This window comes from Bufo gargarizans, chromosome 10 (assembly GCF_014858855.1).
Source record: "Bufo gargarizans isolate SCDJY-AF-19 chromosome 10, ASM1485885v1, whole genome shotgun sequence".
Classification (NCBI taxonomy): domain Eukaryota; kingdom Metazoa; phylum Chordata; class Amphibia; order Anura; family Bufonidae; genus Bufo; species Bufo gargarizans.
This window is the reverse complement of record NC_058089.1, coordinates 15,348,703-15,367,047: the sequence shown is the minus strand read 5'-3', so window position 1 is coordinate 15,367,047 and position 18,345 is coordinate 15,348,703. Positions and strand designations below refer to the sequence as shown.

At 48.7% G+C, this 18,345-nt stretch overlaps 1 protein-coding gene across 1 annotated transcript in view; it reads left to right on the top strand.

Annotated features, from left to right (window-relative positions):
- The first annotated feature begins 6,147 nt into the window (after window positions 1-6,147).
- The window catches only part of LDLRAD3 (low density lipoprotein receptor class A domain containing 3), a 127,530-nt gene continuing 115,332 nt past the window's right edge, over window positions 6,148-18,345 (top strand). Inside the window, exon 1 of the mRNA XM_044270124.1 lies at window positions 6,148-6,364. Within this exon, the coding sequence (XP_044126059.1) occupies window positions 6,262-6,364 (103 nt within the window). The 5' untranslated portion in view covers window positions 6,148-6,261. The remainder of the gene's footprint in view (window positions 6,365-18,345) is intronic.

The following is an 18,345-nucleotide window of genomic DNA, read 5'->3' as shown; positions in this document are numbered from 1 at the left end:
GGGTGCAATACCAAGCACTGCCACTATATAATGTACGGCGCTGTGCTTGGTAAACTGAGAGAAGGCCACGGAGCTACTGCCGGTGCCTTCTGAAACTACTGATCGGCGCTGGTGCACCACCAATGAGGCCAGGTGAGGCAGCACCAGGTAGGGACAAGGGGGGCAGACGAAGGGCCATGGCCAATGAGCGCTTTCATTGTGGCAAAGGGGTTAGGTTAAGAAATTGGCATTGGACAGAAGTGCAGTTTCAGTTTTCGCCCCAGGCAGCAGAAAGGCTTGGCGGGGGTCCTGGGTTTAGGACCCCCACAGATCAGATACTGATGAACTATCAGCAAGCCTTGGTCGGGGTGCCCTTGATGGTAGATAGTTGTCAGGGGTTCAGATGCATAGGGCCGGTGGATGTGCGGTGGAGTCAATAACCAGGCCTGTCGGTTGCAATAAATAAGGTCTTCTTTCTTTACTGAGCTGATGATAGGAGTAGTAGTACATGTAGGCACAGTTCCAAAGTATATGAAAGTCTTGTCTCTTCTCAATAGCTGTGTATAGGCAGCAATAATGATGGTAGTAGTAGTGCTCCCTGAGTCTCCTTCTTAGAACACTTTAGGGCGCTTTCACACGAGCTGATGACGTGCGTGGAATCCGCTGCGTGAAAGACAGCAGAGACACGGAGCAGTAACATGACTGATAATGCTCCGTGCCTCTCTGTAATCTTTTTACTACAAAATCTGAGTGACCACGTTATCTCACTCTGATTTTGTAGTAAAAAGATCACAGAGAAGCACAGAGCATTATCAGTCATGTTACTGCTCCGTGTTTCTGATGTCCGGAGCGCGGCTTGGCTCTCTTTCACGCAGCGGATTCCACGCACGTCATCCGCTCGTGTGAAAGAGCCCTTACAGTCTTCTCCAGATAACCACAGGCCTGCTATTCTGTTCTTGTTAACCTCTTCTGCAATTCCCGGGCTCAGATAGGGATGGCCAGTCCGGCTCAAAGTGTGGTGGGCCCTGAGGCAACATTCCCTTTCTGCAGCAGTAAAGTCTTTAATGCCATAAACGAGCTCATACCTTGCTGTCATTATCCGACATGGCCTTTATGGTTCTTGACCTTCTAAGATGTCTGCTCTCTTTCCTTAGGGGGTCCTCTGATGATAAAGTTTCTCCTTTGGCAGCTGTATTCTCACAGAGACGTTCTCTGGACATGGGCTTAGCCTGCAGGAGCTTGCACATATACAGTACAGACTAAAAGTTTGGACACACCTTCTCATTCAAAGAGTTTTCTTTATTTTCATGAGTATGACAATTGTAGATTCACACTGAAGGCATCAAAACTATGAATTAACACATGTGGAATTATATACATAACAAAAAAGTGTGAAACAACTGAAAATATGTCATATTCCAGGTTCTTCAAAGTAGCCACCTTTTGCTTTGTTTACTGCTTTGCACACTCTTGGCATTCTCTTGATGAGCTTCAAGAGGTAGTCACCTGAAATGGTCTTCCAACAGTCTTGAAGGAGTTCCCAGAGATGCTTAGCACTTGTTGGCCCTTTTGCCTTCACTCTGCGGTCCAGCTCACCCCAAACCATCTCGATTGGGTTCAGGTCCGGTGACTGTGGAGGCCAGGTCATCTGGCGCAACACCCCATCACTCTCCTTCATGGTCAAATAGCCCTTACACAGCCTGGAGGTGTGTTTGGGGTCATTGTCCTGTTGAAAAATAAATGATGGTCCAACTAAACGCAAACCGGATGGAATAGCATGCCGCTGCAAGATGCTGTGGTAGCCATGCTGGTTCAGTATGCCTTCAATTTTGAATAAATCCCGAACAGTGTCACCAGCAAAGCACCCCCACACCATCACACCTCCTCCTCTATGCTTCACGGTGGGAACCAGGCATGTAGAGTCCATCCGTTCACCTTTTCTGCGTCAGACATAGACACGGTGGTTGGAACCAAAGATCTCAAATTTGGACCCATCAGACCAAAGCACAGATTTTCACTGGTCTAATGTCCATTCCTTGTGTTCTTTAGCCCAAACAAGTCTCTTCTGCTTGTTGCCTGTCCTTAGCAGTTTTGATGCCTTCAGTGTGAATCTACAATTTTCATAGTCATGAAAATAAAGAAAACTCTTTGAATGAGAAGGTGTGTCCAAACTTTTGGTCTGTACTGTAGGTCTTGTCTGTAGCTCTGCTAAGACCACTAACCAGGAGGCATGCCTGGTCCATCACCCTGGTAACCTAACCAAGTGTGCCAGTTAGGTAACTGTTTGTTGCCCAAGTGCATAGAGACATAAGTGCTTCAACATTAAATCCCAACATTTGACTCAGTAGCATTAAATTAACCCTTTTAGCAGAAAAATAACCCTCTGGGGCACTGCATGTCCTCAGGATAAGTCAACAACATCTAATTGGTGGGGGTCTGTTTGAAAGCTCTGCAGGACTCCAATAAGCACTGTGGTCTCTTCCTAGGTCAGTGACGTCACTTTCATCGGTCACCTGGCCTAGGCGCATCTCTGTCATGTTTAAGTGAACAGGCCTGGGCTGCAATACCAAGCACTGCCACTATCCAATGCACGGCGCTGTTCTTGAAATGGTATGAGGAGGCAGCGGCCTCTTCAAATAGCTGATCGGTGGGGGTGCCAGGAGTCGGACCTCCACCTATCAGATACTGATGACCTAACCTGAGAATAGGTCATCAATACGGAACTCCCTTGATGCACTGCTCGTTAGTAACAGGACACAACAGAATACCGTACGCAGCTTTAGATGCGAGCAGAGGAGAAAAACATCACATCAAAAGGAGGGCTCAATAGAAACATAATGAGATACTTCGAGACATTAGTGACTTTCTTTAAAAAAAAAAAAAAAGTATAAATATAAATTTCCGTCCAAGATAAATACGGATGCTCCAGATGCTCATTATCTTGTTACCTATGTCAGGCGTCTGAGGAATGGGCTTAAACGTTCATCAAAATGTCCGTCCTGGTTCCGTCTGCCAAAAAAACTGTAATCAACTCAAAAATAAACAGCTTCCTGAAAACGTCGCCAGGACATGATCCCAGACATCACAAGGAAATAAAGTGTTCCTGCTCTGCTTTGCTGAGTAAACGTGGATCGGCGCGTAGACTTCAGAGCGGCTCTCAAATATTACAAATATTAATCGGCGCACAAAAGACGAAAAAGATTTTATAACTTAACCTAGTATCATTTTAATCCTGAAAGGGGTTGTATCATCTCATACATTGGGGGCAGATCGCTGGGATATGCGTCCCACCTCTGAGACCTGCACCTATCTTTAGAACGGAGAAGTGAAGGACCGTGCACCCCGCTCATGCGCAGCTGCCCTCCATTCATTTCTGTGGGATTTTCCAAAATAGCGGAGCCTGGTTTTCGTCAGCTCCATAGAAGTGAACGGAGTGGCGGCAACGCTTGCGCAGTGCACTTCCCATTCATTTTAAATGGATTGCATGCTGCTCAGCTATTTTTGGCAGTCCCATAGAAATGAAAGGAGGGTAGCCACGCATGCGCAGTGCGCCCTCCTTCTACAGAGGTGGGACCCGCATCTATAAGATATTGGGGGCATATCCTAGCGATATGCCCCCAATGTATGAGATGATACAACCGCTTTAAACGGTTGGCCCATCTGAGATATAGATGGCATATCGCTAGGATGGGCTATAAATCTCAAATAGGTGCAGGTCCCACTTCTGGGAACAAAGGAGAGCACACCGCGCATGTGCAGCATGCTCCCCATTCATCGCTATGGGAGTTCTGAAAATGGCTGAGTAAGGGTCCATTCACACGTCCGTTGTTTCTTTCCTGATCTGTTCCGTTTTTTGCTGAACAGATCTGGACCAGATCTGGACCCATTCATTTTCAATGGGTCCTGAAAAAAAATCAGACATTATGCTGTCCGATTTTTTTCAGGACCCATTAAAAAAGAATGGGTCCAGATCTGTTCCGCAAAAAACGGAACAGATCAGGAAAGAAACAACGGACGTGTGAATGGACCCTAAGCGTGCTGAGCTTTTTTCAGAAGTCCCATAGTGGTGAATGGAGAGCACACTGTACAAGCGCGTCATTCGACATCCGCCATTCTCTACACCTCCTGCTGCAGCGCCCAGACACAGGGACACGTGTCCGTTGCAGCCAGTAACTGGCGATCCGCTAAAGCCAATGATTGGGTGCAAGTTGTGGCATTTACAGGGAGAGAAATTTTGCCAAAATAAAAGTTAAAGGGGTGATCCTATGACTAATGTAAAACATGAAAATCTGACATCATATAGTGCACAATCTCTTTCTAACAAAGCTAGGAACCAGCCCTGTACCTCACATGGATCCAGAGATCTCCTCATTCATTGCTCTACTTGATTTATATCAAGCTGGCAGCTCAGGGGAGTGTCCTTTGTGCTGCAGCTCAGGGGCGTGCCCATGCTCTGCCTATCACAGCTATATGAGAATAGCTCCAGCAAAGGGTTAGCAGAGCTTTGCGAAATGGATATTTATACTACCCTCGGCAGCTTGTGCACTTGGACGTCATTTTATCCTACCCCCACACTGCGCAGGCGCGGAGATCGGATAGATTTTCAAGAGTTAACCGCGCTTGCGCAATGGGCCGTAATATTTCTCTACTTCGGCTCTCCGGCGTATGCGCAGTGTCCCGGTGTGCTGCTGAACTCCGCAGTGAGATTTTCCCTAAACTGTCCTTTTGCGCATGCGCAGATCGTCAAAACGAAGGAACGCCTCCACACGTCATTTCCAGTGCGACAGGAAGTTAGGAGGTAGGGAAATCTCACGAAGTAGGGTAATGTAACGTTACACCGGAACTGTCTGCCAGATCCGTCAAAACGTATGCCAACTGATGGCATCTGTAGACAGATCCGGCATTTATTTTTTTCAAATTCTTTTCGGTCTGCGCTTCCGGTATTTTGAATGCCAAATTCGACACTAATACATTCCTATGGAAAACAAATGTCGGATCCGGCATTCAGGCAAGTGTCAGTTTTTTGGGCCGGAGATAAAACCGTAGCATGCTGCGGTTTTACGTATCCCACCTCTGGGACCTGCATCTCTCACCAGAACATCCGTGAATCCAGCCACGTCCAGATGGAGAATAAATGGATTGGGGGCCACACATTCCATTCACTTCTATAGCTGTCACAGAAACAGCCCAGCATGCTTGGGCCAGGTGGGCCCCCACGGTGGGACCGGGGGCCATTGTCTTGGAGATAGTTGGGGGTCCCAGGAGAGGGAGCTGCATTTATCAGACATTATAGATGTACCAAATAGACTTATTCTCTATCGAGGGGATCTGATTGGTGGGGGTCAGACTGCTAGGACCCCTAACAATCACAAGAAGTGAATGCAGGGTGCACGCGGCCGGTGCCTGTATCTTGCGGACCCGCTCATCCACTTTGCTGCTGCTGTTATACGCTACCGATTTTCCACCTGTAAATCCAAGTGGAAAATCTTCATATTTTCTGCTACATGTGAGCATAGCCTTAAAGGGATTGTCCATAAAGTTGTGATGTGAGCATAGGCCATCAATATGAGATCGGAGGGGGGCTGGGGGTCCTACACCCGCCGACCAGCAGCAATGGACTGGAGCTGTGTAGTTTTGTTTACAACAGAAATGTTGATTGTCAGATAGACCATCAAAATCCTGGAGAACTGGGCAAAAAATGTTTTTTAGTGCGTCAAATTCCTGCATTGCAGATCAATGACTCCTGGTCCACTGGATCATGGCACCAATGGCGCAGGGGAACACGGAACAATTTAAATGAAGTATATATTTTTTATTTAGAGCATTATAGAGTCTGCATGCGCATATTCCCGGGGTCAGAGTACCCCTTTAACAATGGGGCCTACAGACATGGGCGTATCTATGGACCTTATGGCTGTTGCCCATAGCGACCAATCAAAACGCCACTTTTATTCTTCCGAGGCAGGTTACAAAATGAAAGCCGGGCTCTGATTGGTTGCTATGGGCGACTGTGAACCAGGCTATAGCAGGGTAACGCGTCGCTATGCAGGGTTTCTCCGGGCACACGGGGGCAGCAGCGCCGAGTATACAGCCGGCTATCTGGTCACAGGGCTCGGCGCTGTGTACTGTGTGTGTCTGTAGGAGATGCAGCCCTGGCTGGCCGCGCTCACTGCGCATGTGCCAGGCTCTCTCACGCGCACACACTGGCCGTGTCACCCACACACACGGGGGATCTGCTTCCAGGGGAAGGGCACGATGAGTCCCGGGCTGCCGTGATACTGAATGGATAGCGCCGTGCCCGGGCAGTGTGTGGCCCCCACCAGAGGCCGGGCCGCCCCTGCTTTCCGGGACATGTGGCTCCTCTGTCTCATGTTGGGCTCTGTAGGTAAGTAAACACTAAAGGCACTGATATGGGGAGGGGGGTGCGCTGACTTTTGCAACTCATACCCCTCCCACGTGTGTCACGTGCATGCATAAGCCCCTCCCTACTCTATAGACTATACCTTATGGCATTGTCCAGTGTGGCCCCCCTCACTGCAGGGGCTGCAGGTCCCCCCCAGACAGCCATCTTTGTTTTGGGGTCTGTACAGTCTTGTTTCTATGTTATTTATGCCAGTGCTTGTACATGGACCCCTGATTGTACAGCGCTGTGGAATATGTTGGCATCTATAGAAATACTGATTATTCCTCTGGTGGTGTTGGTGCATTTAAGGGCACCTGCTTTATTCATGTGGGCACCATTCGGTACTTTACATTGAGGTGCCCGCTCATTCTCCAGTCTCTCTAACTGGGGGGCGACCGCCCCCCCCCCCCCTCAATTACTGTATCGAAACTGCAAAAAGTGGGGCCTGTATTGTTTTGTAGCCTGTGGTTTCTGTCAGGGACCCCTGACTTAATGGCACATCTGGCTGGGGGTGGAAGGGGGGAGTTGGGGGCTGGTGAAATGCTTTCATCTCCTATAGAAACTATATCATGTGGAAAGTTGCAAACAAAGATGCGATGTGGAGGCTGCGGATCCTGAGGGTGAAGCTTGACGCGTCCCCCCCCCCCTGGTATACTGATATTGATGACCTATCCTCTGGACAGGTCGTCAATATCAGATCAGTGGGGGTTCGACACCCGGGACCCTCGCCGATCAGCCGCTATGGTCGCCTCTCGGCTTACCAAGGACAGTGCTGCTGCGAGGTATTGCAGCTCAGCCCATTCGCTTGCGCCTAGGTCATGTGACGGAGGAGCGCCTAGGTCAGGTGACGGAGGAGCGCCTAGGACACGTGACGGAGGAGCGCCTAGGACACGTGACGGAGGAGCGCCTAGGACACGTGACGGAGGAGCGCCTAGGACACGTGACGGAGGAGCGCCTAGGACACGTGACGGAGGAGCGCCTAGGACACGTGACGGAGGAGCGCCTAGGACACGTGACGGAGGAGCGCCTAGGACACGTGACGGAGGAGCGCCTAGGACACGTGACGGAGGAGCGCGACGTCACCCACCTACTAAGAGGTAGCGGCCTCTTAAAACAGGAGATAGGAAGGGGTGCACTGCGTCAGACCCCCAGCCGTTCCGATATGGATGTATCAAAATCTCGGACAGCCCCTTTAAATAATCTTGTAATTAAGGGCCGTTAGTGGAAGTCAGTTGCACCGAATGGAGAGGCCCCGCCCACGGTGCACTGAAAGCTTTACTTATGTACAGTTTTTTTGGGTTTAACATGGGACACGTGCTGGGTAGTGTTGAGCGAACTTGTGTTTTAAGTTATCAAAGAATCGCGTTATGGATTTCGCTACCACGGACCATAACGGAATTTAGAATTCATAACGCGATTCTTCGATAACCCGAACTTTAGACGCCGACCTTAAAACACAAGTTCGCTCAACACTGGTGCTGGGTCCTATTTCCAGATCGGATTTTGGATGTACGGGGTGAGGCGGGTTTGTGACACATCTCTACAGTGAGGGTCTTGCAGATTTGCGGTCCCAAAGGGCAGGCGGGGGCATCGGCTTACTGTGACTGAACGTACGCTGCGGAGGCGTCCCTTTCGTTGAGTGGTCATGTGACAGTATTAGTTTATTGGTGGATGGGATCTTTAGTCTTCTTCCCTTTATCACCCCTTGAGGTGTCGGGGGTTTTGCTGCAATGACTACCAGGCTGAATCTGCATGGCTAAGAGCACTTGCGTTATTCTTTTCCGGTATTGAGTTCCGTCCTAGGGGCTCTGTACCGGAAAATAACTGATCAGTTTTATCCCCATGCATTCTGAACGGAGAGCAATCCGTTCCGGATGCATCAGGATGTCTTCAGTTCCGTCACTGTATGATTTTTGGATGGAGAATATACTGCAGCTGCTGCGGTATCTACTCCGTCCATAATTCCGGAACACTTGCCGGAATGCCGGCATTATTTTCCATTGAAATGCATCCGGCCCCAAGTGTCTCGGAAAAACGGATCCGGTTTTGCGGTCTATGCATGCGCAAACCTTTAAAAATGTGAAGAAGATAAATACCGGATCCGTTTTTTCGGATGACAACCGGCGAGACGGATCCGTCTACAAATGGTGTCCGTTTGCATACAGATTGACGGAATCCAACAACGCAAGTGTGAAAGTACCCTAACTTTGGTGCAAGAGAATGACATTTCTTTCTGTCAGTGAATGGAAACATTCTTGCTACCGCAGTGTCAAGGCCAGGCTATCCTCTGTGAGCTGGGGCAGTCTGTCCTGGTGGTTTGATACATTGTAGCTCACTGAGAATAGTTTAGACTGGAAACAATTGTAAAAACTCTGGGCTGTGAAATCCTTTGAGGTTTGTTCAGATTCTTATTTAGGGTCGTCTCGGTTCAGCAAGTGGCATTTATCACGGAGAGGAAATTAATACCAGGCACTTACTAATGTATTGTGAGTGTCCATATTGCCTCCTTTGCTGGCTGGATTCATTTTACCATCACATTATACACTGCTCGTTTCCATGGTTACGACCACCCTGTAATGCAGCAGCGGTGGCCGTGTTTGCACACTGTAGGAAAAAGCGCCAGCCTATGTGCGCCCTCATAGTCCCGGGCACCAGGGACACAGGCACTTTTTCCTATAGTGTGCAAGCTCGACCACCGATGCTGGATTGCAAGGTGGTCGTAACCATGGAGACAAGCAGCGTATAATGTGATGGAAAAATTAATCCAGACAGCAAAGGGGGCAAAGTGGACAATTGCAATACATTAGTAAGTGTCTCGTATTACCTTTCAATACAATAATAATACATCTTAGGCCTCATGCACACAACCGTTGCGTTTTTTTGCGGTTCGCAAACTGCGGATCCGCAAAAAACGGAAGCCACCCGTGTGCCTTCCGCAATTTGCGGAACAGAACGGGCGGCCCATTGTAGAAACGCCTATTCTTGTCCGCAAAACGGACAAGAATAGGACATGTTATATTTTTTTTGCGGGCCACGGAACGGAGCAACGGATGCGGACAGCACACGAAGTGCTGTCCGCATCTTTTGCGGCCCCATTGTAGTAAATGGGTCCGTACCGGAGCCGCAAAAACTCAGGCTCGGATGCGGACCAGAACTACGGTCGCGTGCATGAGGCCTTATTTGCTGAAGTGAGACGCCCCCTTTAGGGTCCATTCACACGTCCGTATGTGTTTTCATTTTCTTGTCCGCAATTGCAGACAAGAATAGGACATGTTCTATTTTTTTTGCGGAACGGAAGTGTGGATCCGCAAATGCAGATGCGCACAGCACATTCCGGCCCTATTGAAAATGAATGGGTCCGCACCTGTTCCGCAAAATTGCAGACCTGTTTTGCGGACGTGTGAATGGACCCTTAAGGTGGATTTAGACGAGCCATTAATTGTCCAGATTATCGGGAACAACCCTCCCTGTGAACACCGGTTCCTGATAATCTGTCCGTCTATATGTGCCGCCGATCACCCGATGGACGAGCGGTTTCATCCTGTCCTTTGTGCTGGCACCACCAGTCGTTATTTCTGGACAGCAGATTGTGCGGTCTAAACTGCCCAGAAGCCATGATAATGTATGAGGACGAGGGATCGCTGCATGTACATGTGTCTCCTTCACTGAGCGAGCAGCCGACAGTCGGGAAGGAACGCTTCCTTCTCGACAATCGGCCGCTCCGTCGGACTGTCTAAATCCGCCTTTAGCATCTGGATATAAAGAATGGTGATCGTATTTACTGACAACAAGCTGAGATCTTGATACTGGTTACAACTATTTTCTTCAGTGTAGTTTAGTCTTATAATTGGCGATGCAAGAATCCGGTTATGGATTCCGCTACCACGGCATGCACCTCGGAAGATGAGCGCTATGCCCCCACGGTGGGACTGGGGACCATTGTCTTGGAGATGGTTGGGGGTCCCAGGAGAGGGAGCTGCATTTATCAGACATTGTTACCTAGTCTTATTCTCTATCCAGGGGATCTGATTGGTGGGGGTCAGACTGCTAGGACCCCCTAACAATCACAAGAAGAAGTGAATGGGTCCGCATCCGGGATGCAGGGTGCAGAAGAGCTATGCTGGCCACAGACTTCTATTATGACGGAATGCCTCTTATAGGTTTCCGTGGCGCGTGCCGTCATAGAATTCTGTTATGGTCCGTGGTGGCGGAATCCATTACGAAATTCTTAGATAACCTGAACGCCGGACTTGAAAACACAAGTTTGCGGCTCGTCACTCACTATAAGCCCCAACCCGGGGACTGCTGGGGCTCTGGAAGAAAGCAGCCATGTTTTTCTCATGCTGTGAATAAGCCTGGCATTCATATGATGCCCTCCAGTAGGGGGCGTGCATTTATCATCGGCATATGTGCCCGGAAAGCTATAGCTGCAGACCTCAAACTTGTCCATAGCTCCCCATTAACCCTATGGGCACCAGAGGTCTGCCCTTTTGGCTTCTGCCAGGCTGGTATAGCATGGGTGACTGTCTGCAGGGACCTATGGGCGGCATCACTGGAGGCGCTGTCAGAGGCGTATGTTTGGAGATCCTCCTGACTGCCTCCCTGAGACGTGATGTGAACAGGGGATTATCTGGAGCTGCCCTGTGACTCCGCCATTGACAATCAGTTGGTTATAATCCCTGAGATTACGCTATTTGCTTTTTTCCCTGCATTTGCTTCCGGCTCAGTCCTACAGAATCGCCACCGCTTCTAAATACGTGGAAATAAGCGGTCAGCGTTGTCAGGCTTCCAAGCATCCGCTGAAGAGTTGCCATTCAGGAGTCTGGGAAAGCTGGATTACGGGCAGCCATTTTGGTTATTAACCAGTTTTTCTGAAAAACTGCTAGACTGATGATTTATATGAAAGGGGTCGCGCCAGGGCACAAACTGGTGATGGGGATCAGCAAACCTCTAGCCCTCCAGCTGTTCTGAAACTACAACTCCCAGTAGGTGTGCATGCTAGGAGTTGTAGTTTCACAGCAGCTGGAATGCAGAAGGTTGCTGAACCCTGTGATAAAGGGTAAGTATGTGGTCGGTGGGGGTCTGAGTGCTGGGGCCCCTCACGATTACGAGAATGGGGGTCTTGTGCCCCTGTATGAATGGAGCGACACTTTGCACATGTGAGCTGGCACTCTATTGGTTCTTTGTACAGTGCCCAGCAATTTCTGGCAGTGCCGTAGAGAATGAACGGTGCGGCAGCAGACATGCCCGACCCGCTATCCGACTGATTCTCATAAATGGTGGGTGTTTCAGCCGATCAGGTGCCCCCCCCCCCCACATACTGTAACACAGCCCCTTTAACTGGTGAGCTTGTGTTTGTGGTTATTGGCCATAGTGTCGGTCTGAGAATAGCAGAGGAGATGCTGTGCGACCGTATGAGCGCACACTCAGCACTGCTGACTTATGTGTTTAGGTAGAGCCCCGAGTATCGTTGTGACCCCAATACACTGGGTGAAGACCCTGGGATAGTCTTATCTGATAATGTGATAGCTAGCGTTTGCGGTTACACCCGACCGGTCCGCAAAAAATACGTATGACGTCTGTGTGCGTTCTGTATCTTGCGGAACAGAACAGCTGGCCCCTGATAGAACAGTCCTATCCTTGTCCGTAATGCGGACAATAATAGGGCATGTTCTATTTTTTTGCGGAACAGAAATACGGACCTACGGAAACGGAATGCACACGGAGTAACTTCCATTTTTTTGGGTGGACCCATTGAATTGAATGGTTCCGCATACGGTCCGCAAAAAAAACGGAACAGACATGAACAGAAAATATGGTTGTGTGCACGAGCCCTTATACCTCATGTCTGTGGAGGCTCCAATCTTGGTTTTGGGCTCATACACACGACCATATGTATTTTGTGGTCCGGAAAACACGTATGACATCTGTGTGACATCCGCGTTGCATCTGTTTTTTGTGTGGATATATCGTAACAACGTGTATCCTTGTCCGCAAAATGGACGAGGATAGGTTCTATCTTTTTTGCGGAACAGACATACGGACACAGAGTCATTTCTGTGGAAATGAATGGTTCTGCATACGGGCGTGTAAAAAAACGGTACGGAAAAAAACCTGTCGTGCATGAGTCCTGACCAAACGCTGACGTGTGAATGAGGCTTTAGAGGTTCTGTTAGGGGCCTCTGTGGCAGAACAGAGCAGCGTAATATCCTGGGGCCCATTATGGTCAGGGGGGTTTGTTGGGCGGCACTGGTGTCCGTAGTGATGGACCCAGCGCCGCTGATGGACAATGGATATACTAGATGTGAACAGAGCCGTATGCTGCAGCCGCTATGGGATGAAGAATCCGTGTCAGGACAGCGGGCAGGCCGGCGCCGGCGCCTGATCGCCGCGGAGCTGTTAATTGCTTTTTATATTTAGGATGTGAAGAGGGAGATGAAACCGGGTTTTTTGCAGAACACGTGGGGGCTGAGCTCACCCCTCCAAAATATATATATATTTGTTTGCAGCTTTCTAATTTATTACAGTTCTTCACCCTTTACAAAGTCACTGCTTGCTGTTTGTGAATGGAAATATTTTATTTCTTTGTCACCTACTGCAATGCTGCGAAGCAATAGTGGCTAATCGCTGAGCCGTCGTGCAGCCCTCATCGCACAGGAAACCCATCCTGACCCAGTCCAGCTTTTGCACATCATTTTGTTACAGTGTGTCAGTCTATCCCCTGTGAGTTGAACTCAGCAGCCACACCGGTCTGTGTCCGGTCGTAGACTATAGGCCGATATCTCTCGTCTGTAGTGTATAGGGGTCGGGGCCAGTTCTGAGCCTCTGAATGTGCACGTATGTTGCCTTTCACTGACAGCAAGCATAGATCTTGAAGATGTTGAAAAAACTGAAATACACAGTATATTAGAAATATTATATTTGCTTATTGGCCCTGTAGCGATTGAGCTTTATTTGTGGAACAATGGACCAGCCCTGCAAGGCCTCATGCACACAACCCTTCATCTTCTGGTCCGGCTGTTCGTGTCCATTCTTGTCTGCATGTTCTATAATTCGCGGAACTGCCACACGGATGTGACATCCGTGTGCTGTCCACATTGCTTTCGGTCCCTTAGAAATGAATGGATCCTCGTGTGATCTGCAAAAAAATGTGGATCGGATGTGGCTGTGCATGGAGCCTAAAGGGGTTGTACATGATTTTAGTTTTTTTAATCCTTACCCCCGTCCCAACCTAGCTGGACCTGGGGTTCTGGCTCTGTGGGTCCCAGGCTGTCTTCACTTATAAACTTCCTGCACTGACAGAAGTCTTGTGCACCACTGCCGCCGATGACTGGTCTCAGCAGTGACCCCCATTGACACATTACCGCCGGGTCACATCACTGCTGAGACCAGTCATTGGCTGCAGCTTTGCACGTGCAGGAAGCTTACAGGCCAGGATCAGACGTGCAGTAAAGGACAGCCCAGGGGCCACGGACTCGCGTCCCTCTGCTTGGCACTTGGGCAGACTGGATTTCTATGCCCCAGCACCTGCCCTGATCAGACTCGCCATCCTTCTGTTCTTAGGAAGGATCAGGCTCCAGGAGTGTCAGACAGCGGCTTACTTACTCCCCTCTCCTCGTTCAGAACACATGCATGCTCGGCCGGTCTGAGTGCATATGTAGAGTGGGTGAGATGGCTGTTGGCCAGGTCTATCATGTATATGGCCACCATTAGATCTCCTGGTGCCAGTTTGATCCCTTTAGTACCAGGCAATCAGGAATCTCATAGAACTTAATAGAAAAAAAATCCCAGATACTGTCTAGGCACACGGCTACAGACTTGGATTATAGGCCCCTTGCAGACGAGCATGTCCGGATGCGTTCAGTGAAAACTGCGCGATTCAGTTGTTCCGTTTTTATTGCGCGGGTGCAATGCGATTTACTGCGTTTTGCACGCGCGTGATATGATAAAAAAATGAATGTTTACAAACATCTCTCAGCAACGATCCATGAAAATCGCATCGCAGTCGCACTTGCTTGTGGATGCGATGCAATTTTCAAGCAGCCCCATTCACTTCTATGGGGCCAGCATTGCGTGAAAATCGCAGAATATAGAACATGCTGTGATTTTCACACAACGCAGAAGTGATGTGTGAAAACCAACGCACGTGTACACAGACGCATTTAAATGAATAGGTCCGGATTCCGTGCGGGCACAATGCGTTCGCATCATGCATTGCACCTGAGCAGAAATCACACTCGTGTGAAAGGGGCCTAAGGGAAAGGGGTTTGGGGTGCATGTATTATGTACACAGTGACTCCACCAGCAGAATAGTGAGTGCAGCTCTGGAGTATAATACAGGATGTAACTCGGGATAAGTACAGGATAAGTAATGTAATGTATGTACACAGTGACTGCACCAGCAGAATAGTGAGTGCAGCTCTGGAGTATAATACAGGATGTAACTCAGGATCAGTACAGGATAAGTAATGTAATGTATGTATACAGTGACTGCACCAGCAGAATAGTGAGTGCAGCTCTGGGGTATAATACAGGATGTAACTCAGGATCAGTACAGGATAAGTAATGTATGTACACAGTGACTGCACCAGCAGAATAGTGAGTGCAGCTCTGGAGTACAATACAGGATGTAACTCAGGATCAGTACAGGATAAGTAATGTAATGTATGTACACAGTGACTCCACCAGCAGAATAGTGAGTGCAGCTCTGGAGTATAATACAGGATGTAACTCAGGATCAGTACAGGATAAGTAATGTATGTATACAGTGACTGCACCAGCAGAATAGTGAGTGCAGCTCTGGAGTATAATAAAGGATATAACTCAGGATCAGTACAGGATAAGTAACGTATGTACACAGTGACTCCACCAGCAGAATAGTGAGTGCAGCTCTGGAGTATAATACAGGATGTAACTCAGGATCAGTACAGGATAAGTAATGTAATGTATGTATACAGTGACTGCACCAGCAGAACAGTGAGTGCAGCTCTGGAGTATAATACAGGATGTAACTCAGGATCAGTACAGGATAAGTAACGTATGTACACAGTGACTCCACCAGCAGAATAGTGAGTGCAGCTCTGGAGTATCATACAGGCTATAACTCAGGGTCAGTACAGGATAAGTAATGTAATGTATGTACACAGTGACTGCACCAGCAGAGTAGTGAGTGCAGCTCTGGAGTATAATACAGGATGTAACTCAGGATCAGTACAGGATAAGTAATGTATGTACACAGTGACTGCACCAGCAGAATAGTGAGTGCAGCTCTGGAGTACAATACAGGATGTAACTCAGGATCAGTAAAATGGGGCTTGCGACGAAATTTTACAACTTCTTGATACCAGAAAACTGAAGCACACAGTTTAATAATTGTGCCCCAATGTGGTTTGCTGTGTTTAATGTGCATAGTGGAGGCAGCGTATAGAATGAGGCCTAACCTTCTACCTCTAGCTGTTATTTTCAACTCTTTGGTAATGATCTGACCAGGGCCAGGCTTGCTGAGACTTGTAGTCCCGTACGCCGCCTCTTTTGCGGTGCAGGGGTTTTCCATTGCTGGAACAGTCTCTCCCCTGACGGCTGCCAGTCTTCTTTTGGTGCTCTGTTCTGACATGTTGGGCGGTAATAACAATATAATAATCGTTCGCTGCGGTATTCGCAGTTTTAGTGACTGTTGACATCCAGTCCATGAATGAGTCCTCGTCATGTAACCTGATCCTTGCATGGAAACTCGGTCTGAATGCAGTCCCCGCCGGGAAGGAAATATCGCAGTGTCCCCGGCTGTGGACAAAGCATCTCTCAGATATTGTTGGTGCTTGTCCTTTGCACGCAGCAAAGGTGACCATTTTGAGGATTTAAAGGGGACACCACCCAGCTTTACCAGATCCCTGAACAGCAAGTTGATCTGCAGTGAGTGCAAGGATCTGTTCCCGAGTCGGGCTTCACTGCTTTTGGCTGGTAAAGCTGGAGGGCAGCCCCTTTAGGAAATATCATTGCAGCTATATTGGGTAGTTCCCAGCTTTGCCAGAAGCAGCCGTATCCAGCTTTCCCAAACTCCTGTATGGCAAATCTGCCAGGTTTTGGGCCTATTCACACCAGCCACGTTCATATCCGCCTGCTTTCCGAGTGAGAAGAGGCGGCACTGAACACTGACCCATTATACTCCATGGGCAAAGTCACATGTCCGATTTTCTGCCCAGACCAGTGAAAAAACGCATCAGTCCGATTCTCATTCAAGTCATGTTCGATTTTATTTTATTTATTTTTTCACGGATGGTTGATAGGAGACTTCCTAGAAAATGGATGGAAAATTGGTTTTATAAGGCTGGTTTCAAATGAGCGAGTGTCACGCTCTGGACTCTCAGCGCAGCTCCCGTCCTGACCTTCCAGCACTGCCGGGGTCGCATAGCGTTATATTGATTTATGATGCTGGGTAACCCTTACAGTTCTAGAATGTATTGGATAACACTGACAGCATTATGTTACATAGCATCATAAATCAATATAATACTATGCGACCCGGGCAGTGCTGGAAGGTCAGGACGGGTGCTGCGCTGTGAGTCCAGAGCGTGACACTCGCTCGTCTGAAAGGGGCCTAAGGCCTCTTTCACACGGTCAGGAGTGGAACCAACAGAGAAACGATATACCATAATAGAGAGACGTGCTCTTCTTCTATGTTTTGGCTTGCAAATACTGACGGTGTGAAGGAGGACTAAGGGTCCACAACAAAATCCTCTGCGCGTAGTGCGTACCCCACGGAAGAAGCCACAGCGCCGGGCTGCACTGCGGTTTCTGCTGTGGATTTTCAGGCTGACCTGCTCTAGGTTTAGATCCATTGAATGGCGCTAAACTGTGTGCAGGCTCCTGCTGCAGCTTTGCGAGGGGTCGGCGCGTAACTTTAAAACCACGTGACAAACCCTTGGCCGTATGAACTGCGGTACGGCCTCCCATTGTTTTCAGTGCAGAACTGGCCTTGTTTTCGGCACCAAAATCCCAGTGTGAACCTGCCCTTAGCAGACAAGTTTTTACAACGCTCATGCGAATAGGTCCTAAGCCGCTACAGCCAATGGGCGCCTGCATCCCCCGTCCCAGTATAGTAGATTTACAGGACTTCCAACTGGGAGCTGTAATATATTGACGGATAAGTGGCAAAACGGGGTTTCCCTAATTCTGGATGGGTGCTGTGCCTCAGCCGTGAAGGGGTGAAGGAATATTGCATATAAATACCTCCTATTTGGTGGAAATCTTCATATTTCTCATTAAGACAGTTTTTTTTTTTTTTCTTGCGCGATGCCTCATGTGTTCACATTTCACGGCGCCTCCGGCGCCTCACTCTTGTCATTTTAATTAAACTCCTACCTATCTAATAGATGCACCTACTTAAGTGGATTAAACAAAGTGATTTTTTTTATTTGCAGGTAGATTGTGCGCACTGAATGGCGGAATAACAACAACTGTAATTGTGTCTGTTGTGATTAAGACCCCACCGCCGCTCCCGAGTTATTCTTCATAATGAATTACAGATCGCAGCTTCCTATGCGATGGAGGCCACGCGTCAGCGCAGCTTTGCAGATATTGGGCCGTAGTCTGTAGAGGTTACAAGGGCTTATGATTGATTCTTTGGAACGAATATTTCTCACCCTTACAGGATAAGGGCGCATTCACACGAACGTGGTTTGGTTCCGCATCCGAGCCGCATTTTTTGCATCAGGGGGCGAGAGAGACGGGAGCTCATGAATATGAGGATTTGTGAGTGTATTGAGTTGACCACAGCGCTCAGCTGGTATCGGAGCTGCTCCATAGTGATTTTAGCAAAATTATTTGGTCCGGTCAAGTGACCCAGCCTTTTAATCAGGAGGTCTGTCATCAGCTTAGGCTGGATGCGATTCACACTAAAATGGCATGTAGTTCTCGGCCGCGCAGTATCGTGAAGGTACCCTTACGCTGGGTTCACACCTGAGCGT